At 49.9% G+C, this 13,756-nt stretch overlaps 5 protein-coding genes across 5 annotated transcripts; 2 read left to right on the top strand and 3 right to left on the bottom strand.

Moving 5' to 3' along the window:
- Positions 1-463: 463 nt before the first annotated feature.
- On the top strand, positions 464-1,099 carry H6S33_006193 (uncharacterized protein; the record flags this gene model as incomplete). Its single annotated transcript, XM_044837622.1, has 2 exons — positions 464-669; positions 727-1,099. 2 exons carry the CDS (start codon positions 464-466, stop codon positions 1,097-1,099), a joined length of 579 nt encoding a protein of 192 aa, XP_044699502.1.
- Positions 1,100-1,768: 669 nt separating this feature from the next.
- H6S33_006192 (uncharacterized protein) lies at positions 1,769-3,084 on the bottom strand (the record flags this gene model as incomplete). Its single annotated transcript, XM_044837621.1, has 4 exons — positions 1,769-2,132; positions 2,187-2,438; positions 2,507-2,775; positions 2,839-3,084. 4 exons carry the CDS (start codon positions 3,082-3,084, stop codon positions 1,769-1,771), a joined length of 1,131 nt encoding a protein of 376 aa, XP_044699501.1.
- Positions 3,085-4,743: 1,659 nt separating this feature from the next.
- On the top strand, positions 4,744-5,345 carry H6S33_006191 (uncharacterized protein; the record flags this gene model as incomplete). Its single annotated transcript, XM_044837620.1, has 3 exons — positions 4,744-5,086; positions 5,153-5,217; positions 5,298-5,345. 3 exons carry the CDS (start codon positions 4,744-4,746, stop codon positions 5,343-5,345), a joined length of 456 nt encoding a protein of 151 aa, XP_044699500.1.
- A 2,673-nt stretch (positions 5,346-8,018) lies between these two features.
- On the bottom strand, positions 8,019-9,523 carry H6S33_006190 (uncharacterized protein; the record flags this gene model as incomplete). Its single annotated transcript, XM_044837619.1, has 3 exons — positions 8,019-8,362; positions 8,485-8,703; positions 8,797-9,523. The coding sequence occupies 3 exons, from the start codon at positions 9,521-9,523 to the stop codon at positions 8,019-8,021; spliced, it is 1,290 nt and encodes a 429-aa protein (XP_044699499.1).
- Positions 9,524-11,474: 1,951 nt separating this feature from the next.
- H6S33_006189 (uncharacterized protein) lies at positions 11,475-12,653 on the bottom strand (the record flags this gene model as incomplete). The annotated part of the gene is made up of 3 exons (XM_044837618.1): positions 11,475-12,092; positions 12,283-12,422; positions 12,509-12,653. 3 exons carry the CDS (start codon positions 12,651-12,653, stop codon positions 11,475-11,477), a joined length of 903 nt encoding a protein of 300 aa, XP_044699498.1.
- Positions 12,654-13,756: the final 1,103 nt, after the last annotated feature.

Below are 13,756 nucleotides of genomic sequence, written 5' to 3'. Positions count from 1 at the left end.
GCTACTGAACTGACAGCTTGGTGGTTAATTGGTGGTTGATACGGTCCATAGAAGGAGCGTAGGCCTCCGAGCTTGATAGCTGCGAAGACTTAATCATAAGCTCTCCTTCGTGAGTCGAATCATCAGTTCTGATCTACTAACCTCTCATATTCTCCTCGTCAGCTAATTTATAAAGACCCCACTAGGTGTCTAATACCTTCTACACCGCACACCATCTTGTGCCAGCTACTGGCGATAAATACCCTCTATAATTTCTTCTTCCCCTCCTTCTTAGGCTCCTTCTTAGGTTCTCACTCGTCCACTCAACACTACATTCACACCCGCTCACTCGTCCACTCGACATTATTCTCGCTCGTCCACTCAACGCTATATTCACACCTTCTCACTCATCTAATCAACACTAGATTCTCACTCGCTCACTCGTTCAATAAACACTACATTCACAACCTCTCACTCACTCACCATGAATCGGCTCTCTATAGACCCGAGCACCCTCTCCAACACCCAGCAAGAGCTGGAGCAACTCTTCGAAAACACCATCTACGACATCGACGACGCCGAGCTCCTCGCCCACCGATCTCTCCAAAGACCCCGCACGCCCTCCCAAGAGCTAGCACGCCACTTAACCAGACTAACACTACACATTCCGGGGCGGTCCAACGGTGCTAGGTATGGCCCTGGCGCTACTAATACATCGGTACTAACAACCACTGACGCTGACACCAGCGCCAGCCCTCCCGAAACCTCAATCGAGGACCTAACCCTCCTATTCTCGCAGCTATCACTCGAGCCCACTCCGCTTTCGCCGGCTAGTGCACTCAGGCTTGCGCTTCGAGAGGCGGTGGCAACGCCGCTGGAGGGCATTGCGGAGGAGGACGAGGGGGAGGAGAGTGATGGGACTATGTATAGCTGTGACGAGGGGGGTAGTGAGCGCGGCAGCGAGGGCACGGTGAATGAGTGGGATGAGTGGGTGTTGGAGGATGAGGAGGAGGTGGAGGTGCAGGTGGCGGATGAAGATGAGGTGGATGCGGAGGCGAATAGGGTTATGGATGCGATTGTGTTCAAGTCGTGGATTCAGGTTGTGCCGTGGGTTGTTTAGGATTTGGGGGGCTTCTTTGCAATTGGCGTTTTTTTTTTGACTTTTATCTAATTATGTGGGTGGGGTGTGGAGTTGGCTGGCTATTTTTTAAGATATCTTTTTCTTTGCTTCTCTTTGCAGTTGCAATTAATATTATAATGCGGTTTTGTGTGTTGTGGTTGATGAGGGACTAATGTCTCTCATATGTGGATCTCCTTGGAGAAGTTAAGGGTTTCTTTGGCGTTTTTTTGACTTTTATATGGGAGTTGTGCTGACTATTTTCATTTACGTTTTTACAATTGCTATTCTATGTTGTGCTTATGAGGGACTATACAATGTGCTTATGATCATAAAACTGGCTTTAATTGGGTATTGGGATGGGTAACGAATTGCTCTTTTTTTCTTTCCTTTTCTTTGATATATTTTACTTTATGCTAATGTGATCATTACCCCTTATTTTCGAATAAACTGCGTCAGTCCTCTGGTGACACAACTGAGTACTGACCCGATACTCCCAAGTCCGCGATGTTCTTTCTAGCCCACTCTGAAAAGTGAGCACGTGAATTGAGCTATGTATCAATGATAGCTATCTCAGATTCTCAACACCCAGTGCCCAGAGGCAACAGTCATTCCAGTAATATAAACAATATAAACACCCACAAATACAAATACAAAGTCTACAAACACCCCCTACTCCGCCTCCAACGGCGCATTCTCCTCCACCCCCTCCACCCGAATACCCCCCCTCTTCGCCTCCCCACTATCATGAAACGGCAGCGCCCACCCGCCCTCGCTCTCCGGCGTCGCCAGCCACAGCCTTAACAGATGCCTGCGTGGCGCGGGCGGCGCATGGTCCGTGTACTCCGTGCGCGCGTGGAACACATGCGTGTTACTGACGACCTGGAGGTCGCCGACGTCGAGGACCATGTGTAGCGACAGCCGGCGACAGGTGTTTTCTAGCACGTCGAGCGCGGTGAGTTGTGCGGGGGTGAGCGGCGGGATGAGGCCCGTGGAGGAGAAGCGCGTGAGGGAGCGGACGTAGTAGGGGTCCCATCTGCGGCGTGTTAGTGGGTGGTGGTGGTTGGGGGGGAGGGCAGAGGGGGGTTACTTGGAGTAGAGGCGCCCGCCCCACCAGTAGAAGACCGAAGCGCGGATCCACTCGGCTTGGCCGGGAGAGACCTCGCCTTTACGGTCGAAGTACCACGTCGGTTGGCACAGCGTCTCTACGACGTCTGGCCGCTCGCGCTGTAGGACGTTGAACACTGTGTGCGCCGACACAACATCGGACTCCCCGCCCTCCAGCGCCCGCGCAAGACATAGTAGTCCCACGAGGTCCGAGTCGTCGGCGTGGAAATACTGTCTTTATCCCCCGTCAGCGCTACCTCCCACCCAACCTTCCCCTTATCTAGTATAAAGAAGTAGACTTACCGCGCATTGGTGCGGTATATGCGCACTTTATCGATCTGCGTCGAGTCCTCGCCGAGATCCTTGACATGCCCGAGAACATGCCCGCGCCCGTTCTGGGACACGAAGTGGCCGAGATAGCTTCCGAGACCCATGTATGCGGCGGCGCACTTGCGGCGGTCCCATTGCGTGACGGGGAGGCCCTTGAAGAGAATGAGACCGCGGCCGTGGAGCAGTTCTTGCCGTGTGGTTTCGAGGAGGGAGGTGAGTGCTGGGGGGAGGGGGAAGCGCTCCTGGTGGAAATATAAGTATCAATTGTGTATGTCCATATCATATCAGGGCGTTCGTGAGCTGACCTTTGTGATCTCTGTAAGCTCCCAGCCAGCCGCGAGGAATGCAGTAGCGGCAGAGTCGATGGCCTGGATTTCGGCGGGCTGCCAAATATGGGTCCAGAGTTCGGGGTTGGCGCGGAGGGTGTCTGCGGACCAGGCGGTGGAGCCGTGGATCTGGTGCGGGAAGGAGGTGTAGGGTGCGAGGTCGGCGAAGAGGGGTTCGTGTTGCCCGGAGGTCCTGGGAGCGGTGAGGATTGTGGTGGTGGACATCGTGACGGTAGTGGGGGCCTTCAATTGAGCGAGATTTTGGGTGGTGGGTAGATCTGGAGTGGAGGTGGGAGGTTATTTATTCTTCTGCAATTGTGATATCTGTAGATCCGGGATGACATGACGTTAATTGTGGGGGGGGGGTTATGGTGATGTGGCCATGGGCGGGGTATTTCGATATTGAGTGTATGATACCATTCGCTGGTGTATGATGCCATTCGCTGGTGTATGATACCATTCGCTGACCAGGGAGCTGAGCAGGGAGTGACCGATAGCTACATACATAGCTAGCCAGCATCTCGAGCTGTGGTGTTGCTGCCAAGCATTAGCTGGGCTGGGAGGGAGCTCTCATCGATAACACGGCCAATACGTGCAGAGAGTCGAGACTACATGTACATGTCGGTGCAGAACAACTATATATACCGTAGATACAGCTAGCTATGTGCACCCACATTAGAGGTTAAGGGATGTCGTATTGTAAGGCGGTATGTGTTCCATTGGCGGTAACAAGACCAAATTAACTATTGGACAAGAAGAGAGCTGATCATGATGGATTATAGGACGTGGTCGAGGACAGGTTGTCATACCACCTATTCCTCGTTGTAGTAGTTATATGGAGCTGACAGTCACGTACGCCGTGCGGCAGTATTTAGTGAGGTTCCCTGATCCAAACCTCCTAGTAGAACCATCATCTACGATATCGATCGAAACTTCTGTCGAAATATCTCCTACACTGGCTACATGGCGCGAACTATCAACTGCACTCTCACAACATCGACCAGCTATGGCTTTATGAGTTTCCGACCATTATTATCGGCCTATGCGGTGGCTCAGCGCTGTAGACGTAAGGCCTAGGATGAACGACCAAAACACTCATTACTGAAAATATCACTCGGTAATCAACGAAAGAGATGACTCCAGTCGCTTCTAATAATGGATCAGCTGGGGCGGCCACTATCTACGTTGACCTGATTCAATTCTCTTTGTGGGTAACAATCTCAAATCAACAAAGTCGCACATCACCCGAGAACCGGCTGGGTATCCACAAATGTATCGAATTTAAACCCACTACTGACTAAAGACCTAGACAGTATAGATGACACACTCGAAGACAGATCCCTAGCTTTCTTATAACTAAGACTAGGGTCGCAAACACTTTACCAAACAATACCCTCTCCTCGCGGGGGATTCTCCTCGTCCCTTGCAGAATCACCAGCTAGCACCCGGTACCCGTTGCGTACCGACTTGTCACCGAGTGATCTTGGATGATCCAATAAGACTGAAACACCAAAATCACCCCTTACCTCGAGAATCTCCAGCAAAATGAAAGGCCTCAGTAAGGGCATCGAGATATGTTTATCGCGGAGATTAAAGCACCTGTCTCCTCGTAATATTCTCGCACAAAAATGATATTGCAGGCACGCTGTAAGGTCCTTCAATCTACATCACTGGCATTGGGGGGAGAAGGGCATAACAAACAACAAACCTGCCACTTTCTAGCATCAATAAATACAGTCCTCTCTCCGTCCTTCTTTTTCCGCACCGTACTCTATCTACCTACCTACTCGCTCTTTACAACTACCTCCAAGTTTTTCTACTCTACCAATACACTCCCTACATCACACTACCACACTCCTTAAGCCAACCCACCACACAATCAAAATGCAGTTCTCACGCATCCTCCCCACCCTCATCTTCCTCCTCCTTCCCTTCGCCCTCGCCAGCCCTCTCCCGCAAACCACCGCCTCCGGCAACGACGGCTCCGGCGACCAGGACGTCGGCAACAAGGGCCAGAACGCGGGCAACGCCGCCGCAAACAAGGGCACCGTCAAGGGCGACTACACCGTTGAGCAGGGCGTGCAGACATGCGGTAACGCGCAGCTCAACTGCTGCAACAAGATCGAGAAGAAGGGGGATACGACGAGTGCCGGGTTGTTGGGGTCTCTGTTTGGGTCTGGCGATATTGGCCTGCAGTGTTCGCCGATTAATTTGCCGGTTTTGGCTGGTATGTTTATGTTCCTTATAGCTTGGGGAGTAGGGAGACGGTGCTAATGAGGGTGATGGTTTGCAGCGCAAGTGCCAATTAATAAGGCGTGTGATGCCAAGGCGGCGTGCTGCCAGGGAGAGACTTCGCAGGTATGTGGTTTTTATGATCATTGGCTCTAACAGCCTCTTTCTTCCTCTCTTTCGATCATATACTAACATAGACGTTACAGAACGGACTCATCAATCTTGGATGTATCGCCCTTGCATCCCTCATCTAATCGATACTCGCCCTGGATAACGATAACGAGTGGAATTGGTTTATACAAAAAGATTGGTCTACGTTTATAATTTACATCACATCACATCACGGTCTTGCTGCGATGATTTTTCTAGTCTCTGTTTTTGCTTCGCTTCTTTGCCCGTCTACCCGTAGGTAGACGGTGCCTTTTGTTTTCTACATAGCTAGCTAGTTACTTGACTTTCAGTGGGCTTTTTGGAACCTTTTAATCCCCTCATCACGTAGATTAATTTTAAATTTTATATACATATCTGCGTAAAAATCTATATACACTACATAAACCTCGGTCCCTATTGCTTATTGCATGTTTTGTTTCTTCATTATGTGCAGCAAGGAGTCTTTTCTGTGCCTCAGACACAGTCAAAGCCCAGAGAAAAAATAAACACACGTGGGAAAAGACCTCAGAAAACGCGAATAGCCCCTCACAGTCAGAGCCAAACCTCACAAAATCCAACCGTAGTTACTGCTAGAAGAATCCTCTTCTCGGCCTCGGACAGAACCCAGGGAGAGACGAAGAAACCAAAACCCATATTACCAAAAGCGTTTTCTTCGCTGCTTCGGACGGAACCCAAGCAGCGACGAAATTACCAATAGCCAGAAAGAGCCAAGCCCCATGTTTCCAAATGACGTCTCCTCTCTACTTCGGACGAAAGCAGAGAGAAAGCAGCCCACGAGCCACAGCCCACAGCGGCAAGAGCCACTGCAGGGGAGCCAAAACTCACATTGCCAAAGGCGTTTTCTTCGCTGCCTCGGACAGAGCCCAGGCAGAGACGAAAACGCTAATGGTGAAGCTGGCCCTTAATGGCCAGCGGAAGCCAAAACCCGCGTTGCTAAATGACTTCTCCTCCCCACTCCGAGTGAAAGTAGAGAGAAGGGAGTCCATGGTCACAAGGCAAGGGCCCAGGGGAAAACACCACGGGACGAGTAGAACCCCACCAGCAGAGCCAAACCCCACTAGCCAAACCCCACAAAGCCGAACCCCACAAAAATACGAACCCCACAAAAATACGAACCCCACAAAAGCCAAAATTGCAAACCCACAAAAGAAATCTGAACGGATTTTCCTCTCTGCCTCGGACATCGCCCAAGCAGAAAGGAAAAAAACCAGACAGAAAATGGTACAAAGTACCAGGTTGGGAAATCAAAAATTAAACAACCCAGGCAACCCGAAGATTGCTGGCTGAACTCCCTGACCTCTATGTGCAATGAGGAAAGGGGCGATCAGGGGAACTGGTTTGCATGTTCTCCAGTTCCCGTCGTCAGGTAAGTATGAGGAGAGAAGAAGGGGTGTGGGGAAGAAGCTGCTTATATAGCTGGGGGAGCGTGGTGCCAAGCCTGGATTTTGGCCAACGGGTTGTGTGTAGGTATGGCTTATGTTTGGATGTGCGTGTGCGTGTGCGTGTGGATTAGGGGATTGGCGTGATGTGTTCGGGAGGGAGCTTGCGTAGGTGGTGTGCAGTGTCAAACTTACGAGTAAGCAAGGCATGGACGGACGCATCCCATCTCCTACGTATCCACCAAGGTGTTCACCACAGCCACACCCTGTAAAATTGAATCATGATAACTTCTAGTGTACATGTATTCATGAAAATCAGGCAGCGGACAAATGTATCTCCACCTGTATTTTGGAGGTATGTTCTTGGCAATCGAGTGATATTCTATGATTAAGGTACCGCTCGCTACACATAGTCCTATACAGCTGTCTTACCCAGACCTCAGTACTATCAACTCGCTACTATCGTCGCCTTCTTCTCCATAGTAAGAGTGTTCTATGCACACACCCGCGCCCTGTCAACAGCAAACCTACTACCCGCTTTTCTCTTCGCACCGCCCCCCGCCCCCCCCATGTACTCGGAGCTTATCACACAACCACCCCTCCCTCGGGTCTTCACATCACAAGGACTAACCGTGGGCAACCCGTCTCAACATCGGAGAGTTCACCCTCGCAAGGATGCGTTTTCCGTACTCACTCCACCATAAGATGAGCCTCATCTCACGATCTTTTCTGCTCCTGTTTGGCTCTGGGCGCTGCCGAGGACCCAAAAGGTATAGAAACATCACTTATAAGGTTACCTGGATACATATTTATAGCTGGTCTGATGCGGATATCAGTCGAGTCATCACATGAGCTTGGCTCGATTCATAGTCCTAAATCTATGCTCTAGAATGTGGAGATTGCGGATGCTCTTGTGCATCATGTGTCTCTGTACTTTGTGGCCACACCTACGGGACAACTATGCTTCCTATTGGATACTTGTTGATTGCCAAGTAGCTCTAGTACTAATAGTTTCTTACGCGTATATTGTACAGGCTTGTGGTGTCATCTTGGTAGATTTCTTATAAAAGGGCCGCACCACTTCTTTTCTTGCCGTTATTTCAATGAAACACCCTCCCTGTCCTTCAAGGGTTTCAGAGCCATCGTTATTTCCTTCAACCAACTCGTCTTCATGCATTCGAAGGACAGCTTTCGATCTTCGAGTGACATTCCATGATTATAGTCCTTGAAACGGGCCACACTATTTACCTCTCTCATTCTTATTCAACGCGATTGAAGAAAGCTAAAAGTGCATTCTATTCAAAGCCAATCACAATAGTGGCCATCCAGATGCATAGCGTTAGCTACAACTATGCACTCCAGCCCAGGTATCACCTATTAACTCCTAGCAGGCCTCACTACGCCCCTAACCTCTCCGAACCCAACACCTTCCCCACAAACACCTTTTAGGATAACTTCATCTCCATCTTCCAACCAATACCTTTCCACTTTCTCCCCATCAGTCCCGTCGCATAGTACGACAGCCTCTGCCCCATTCCGACTTGCCTCTAACAGACTCCCTAGAGATTCCCGCTCTGTACCAGAGATGGTCCCAGTTCCTAGAAGGTCCCCGGTACGCAGAGGACAGCCTGTGATGGTGTGGTGCGCAATCATCTGTGGGAAGGAGTAGAGGAGGTTTCGGGAAGAAGTTTGGCTGATGGTGTATGTACTCCCCTTGGGTACTGTTAGATAAAGAACACGTTAACTCACTTCATTTTCTTAATTCCTTAAAGAAACCGGTAGGATTTGATTTCTCTATTTCGCCTATCGGGTTTTCTAGCTAGCAATCCAAGGAGAGACTTACTGTTTAACAAAACCTCGAGATTAATGTCATACACGCTGTTTTTCTCAGCCTCCCTTAGATACTGGCTCAGCGGCGCAGCCCCGTCAGATCTCTGCAATGGTGCGGTGCGGAACGGCTCAAGTGCATCCATCAGAACTACCCAAGGCGATATTGACGTCGCAAAAGACTTGCTCGTGAACGGGCCAAGTGGAACATACTCCCATGCCTGAATATCTCGTGCTACACCATCCAAACCGTTAGCACATATCCACCACCAAAAAGACCTCGACGTAGCCCCCACAAGGAACCGTAAAACGATATATCGTTACTCACCGGACCAGTCATTCAACAGCACCACACCAAACAACCATTCCGCAGCTTCCCCCACTTCCACACTTTCCCCCATTGTGCTGTCCCTACACAAGAATGCCCCGAGCTCCAGTTCAAAGTCCAGTTTCCCACATGGCTTCACTACAGGTGCTCCACCAGGCTTATCTAATACCTGTCCACGCGGCCGCACTACAGGAGTCCCAGAGACAACAACAGAGGAGGCACGCCCATGGTATCCAATCGGCATATGCTCATAATTTGGCTGCAGCGCATTGGCGGCCCCACGGAACAGCGTGCCGACGTTGAAGGCGTGATGGCGGCCGGCATAGAAGTCGGTGTAGTCACCAATCTGCAGCGGGAGATGCATTGTCACATCAGCTAGTGCGAAGAGACATGACTTCTGGAGAGCTGCGTTGTCTTTCAGCACCTCCGGATGCGGTGTGTTCTCCGCAAGTACAGACTGGAGATACTCCCGCACGAGGCGGTGAGCAGGGCGGCCAAGTGCTGCGAATTCGTTAAGTGTACTGTGGGAGGTAAAGACGTGGCTTGATGTGAAATCGGGGAGCGCAGTGAAACCGCCGGAGAGGGTGAAGATGTGCAAATCGAGAGCTTGGGCTCCAATTGCGATGGCGGGGTGCGGGGAAGGGTAGGCGGGCGTGGTGATTATGCCGAAAGGGATGTTTGAGAGGCCGAAGTGGCTCCCGGTAGGGATTTGGAGCCAAGAAGTCATTGTTTGAGGTATGTCTATATCTAAATTGATAATGTGTGATTAAAGTACTTACAGGTATCCAAAGTTGAAGCTCGAGGTTAAAGCTCGAAGCTCTGCGGCTACCGTCGGCCCGCCGACACCTTAAGATCGCCGCATCACGTGGTGATAGCCGCCCCTAGCCACGTGGTGATAGCCGCCCCTAGCCACGCTATACATAACCCTAATCCCGCTGCATATTTCTAATCCAGTTAGCCACTGGGGATTTATGCAGCTTAACCCTAAACTGACATCCACCAGCGTTTATCTGACTGGCGACAAGCAAGCAGCATCAGCTTTAAGCCCTGGAACAGAAAATTCCCATCCCTTCAGAGCGCTCTTCTGATCCAAACCGTGGCTTTTTGTGCTCGTCAATCACAAAGCTTGTCTACCCGCGAACCGCACCACGAGAGCAAAGGTGCAGAAACAAGCAAGTCAAGTGCACAAAGCTGACATCAACCCACAGCCACCAAAACAATCCGGTACAGAGAGAGCAAAGTAGGTGGAATAGGTGGATACATGGCTACTCTACTTTACCCTCTTTATGCATGCAGCTTACAGCCACCAATCTCAGCCCAATCACACACCCCAGGTTATTTTTGCAAAATCGAGTCAAGAGCAGAGCAGAGTACTCTACCTACTCTAGGGCAGAGCGCCACAGTCGGCCAACGGTGTGTAAGACGCTCACAAAGCAAGGAGCAGAGACGTCTCGTCTGTATGTAGACTTGTCTTTTCAGTTGGTTCAAAAGTAACAATGGGCGCATGGCATCGGTGTTTTGGATGTAAGCAAGTGCATGTCTCAGACGACCCCCACCGCACAGATATATATTTACCCACTTCTTTATCGTTGGCCAGCCAGCCAGCCCCAGTTGAAAAGGTTGCCCTAGGCTCGACTCTGCTCCTCTGTGTATGTACGGCCGCGTAACCTGCGATAACAAACGAACAAACGGAAAGAAAATCCCAAGACGCGGGTCGGGTTGACTTGGGTGGAAAGTGTGTGGAAAGTGGGTGAACGTGGCTGTCGTGCACCACCACCAGACTAACAGTATGGAGTAAGTATTCCTCGTCCTCTTAATAATATGAAAAATAGGCTACACTGCAGCTATTAGATTATTCTGGAAGCGCCAGGGAGGGCTACATTATACATACTCTTACTCCACGAATTCGAAGGTGGTCATGTCAAAGAAGTAGCGTACCGGCGTGCAAGATCTCCGGCCGTGATTTAATCGGCCAGCCCGAAAGTGCAGAAAATCAAAGCCAAGTCAAGAAACCAAATCCAAGTCAGGGGATTGATTAGAAAGATCAAGAGAGCACCGCTTTTTATTTTTAAACGTCCAACCAACCAGCCCCATACATAGCTTACAAGTCGTAAACCCGGTAGAGTTATGAATGAATGAAACACACAAGAAATGAATGAACAATGATGAGATGAAAGCACGTACAATCCGCCCACAACACAACCGTGCCCTCTTCCCCCTGCCCATCCCTTGGCCAATATTGCGTATGGGTTCGGTACCAAAAGATAGATGGAAATACCGATACCGTGGGTATGGTTTATGGAAAGGGAAAATGGAAAGGGAAAATGGAAAGGGAAAAAAAAATCGGAAAAATGGAAAAAATAGAGTACAGTAGCAATAAATTTTCATACTGAATTACGTTGTTTATGACATTCACCCACCCTCCCTTCCTCAGCCGGCCCACAATTCCCACAACCATTCAACCATTCATTCACCCCACAAAAGATCCCCCAACACCAGCATAGCAAAAAAAACACAAGAGTAAAAGGTAAAAGGTAAAAGGTAAAAGTAAAAGGAAAAAGACATAGTAAAAACATCAAAAAAAGATACGAAGAGCCGTTTGTTGGTTAATATATTACACTACGAAGAACATTAAACTCCTCCTCCACCAGTATATCTACTCCGGCCCTGCCCATTTTCTACCGCCTATGAGGGGGCATATCCTCTGGGCCTGGCGTATAGATCTCTACGGGATCATACGTCGAACTATCCGGCAACTCCGAGATCCTGTGCGAGTTCTCACTCATCGGCACCCCACTCAACCTCGGATCCACCGGCTTATTATCCCACGGATTCGCCGCCGCGCCAGCCGGGAGTACAGAGTATCTGGGGTCCTGGTAGACCGGCGGGTGTTCGGTACCCATGAGCCCGTCCTCCGGCGTCGTCGTCTTGTTCTCCTTCATCTCCGCACCCTTCTTCTTGCGGCCCACAAAGAAGAACAAGAGTCCAATCAGAGCCAATGCACACACACCTCCAATTGCGATACCGGCGATGGCGCCGACGGAGAGGGAGACGCCTGATGAGTTGTGAGCCGCGCTACTGTCGGGGGTCGGGGTAGCGGTGCTGTCGCTGGGGATAGGTTCGCCGGGAGACAGTGCGAAGTCGGCTTGACCGGCGCGGGCGGCCACCTGTGCGACGTAGGTTGAGTTTGGGGGGTTGACGGCACCGACCATTTCGTAGGTGATGCAGCTGCCGATCTGGGAGCAGTAGTAGTAGAATGGCAGGGTGTCGTTGACGGTGATGTTCCATGTTGGGGGCTGTTAATTGATTTGGTTATTAGTATTTTTTTATTTTTTTATTTTTTTTGTGAATCGCAGATATATATATATATATATATAATATTTCTCTTCTCCGTTTATCCTCAGGACAGAGAGGAGGAGGAGGAGGAGGAGGAGGAGGAGATGGAGGAGGAGGAGATGGAGGAGGAGGAGATGGAGATGAACATACATTAGCTGATGGAGTATCAATAGGATAGAAATGTGACCACCATCCATTGCCCTTCCCGATATTATAAGTCTCCCATGGAATACAAGGATAGTCTGGATCCATCCTCACGACCGAATGGTTCGCAGGGAAGAATTGAAATGCTATATGAGCGAACAAACGCCATCAATCAGTTACAAGCTCTCAAATTCGCTGGAGCAGATAAAGGCCGAGATGGCAATAAACTCACAGATGATGTCTCCAGGATCAGCAGTGACGATTTTCGGACTGAAATCATGATCACCCTTCCCCACAGTCACGACGTGCACCGCTGCCATCACCGATTTCCCCATCATCAACGCAGACACCGCAAGCTGTAATCGTGATCCCAACATGATTGTGACTATCTTTATCTTTCCCTGCTGCTGTTGCTGCTACTGAAAAAAAAATATCGCCTTATTTTTTGTCGAAGAGAAGGCAGCAAGATGAAGAGAGGCTTCCTTCTTATTCTTGTCGATGGAAAATAAAAGAGAGGGAGGGAGAGGAAGGAAAGAAGAGAAGTGTGAGTGGGAAAGCATATCACTTTTAACGCACAGATGGGGGGGCTACCACCCACCCTCCACACACTCACAGTGACCCACTCACAAGTAAAGTTGGGGCTGGGTAACACTCTAATTGGCTACAGAGGGCCCTGTGCGCTGGTTTTTCCTGCGAAGGTATCGCAGCTGGTCTAGTGCTTATCCGCCACACCCAAACAATATTTCCGGGCTGTGGTTGACTGTGTGTCTCCGTTACTTGAAGTTATCACACATCCCCAACTAGAGTAACTGCGCCGCACAAAATCGGTGCAGGACGGGTTATATACACATGTACTTGCCAGATTGACCTACTCTTCCTGGAAGGAATTCCAGGGATGGGGATCGCAATGGTTAAATCTTGCGCGAGCATGAGACTGGCAGATGGGATAACTTACTCTACATCGCATTATTTAAACTGTATAACTTACACTCTCTTTTTTCCCAAAAGGCAGGTTATTCAATTGTTTTCTCCCACATTTTTGTTTCGGGGAAGACCGTATCTAATAGCTCTCGTGAGATTGGCCTATCATGTAGGTAGAGTATGTAGTCAGAGGCAGCCCCAACTGTTTTCCTCAGACATTTCGCTTATTATTAAAACAAGCCTTTCCCTCACAGAAACAACTAATCAACCATCCCGCCTTTTCTCTCCATACAGTTGGAGCGCGAAAAATAGCCAGCCTAGCGTTTGGCCACACAGACTTCAAGGCCTCAGAGTGGAGTGAACCTTCGTTTCTCGCTTAATCCTTAATCTGTCTTCCAATCAGGATGCGAATTGCGCGACAGGGCCCTCCAACTATCAGCCAGCCCCAGATGTTTCCAAGCCACTCACCCTAACCCATAATAGCCCGAACGGGATACTACTAGTGCATATCCCAACCGTCCGGGCCCGTCTCAGTGAAAAGCCACAGTGAGTTCTTACT

The sequence above is a fragment of the Morchella sextelata genome (genome assembly GCF_020137385.1).
Source record: "Morchella sextelata strain SCLS chromosome Unknown scls_2, whole genome shotgun sequence".
Lineage (NCBI taxonomy): Eukaryota > Fungi > Ascomycota > Pezizomycetes > Pezizales > Morchellaceae > Morchella > Morchella sextelata.
This window is presented reverse-complemented; position numbering and strand designations above follow the sequence as displayed.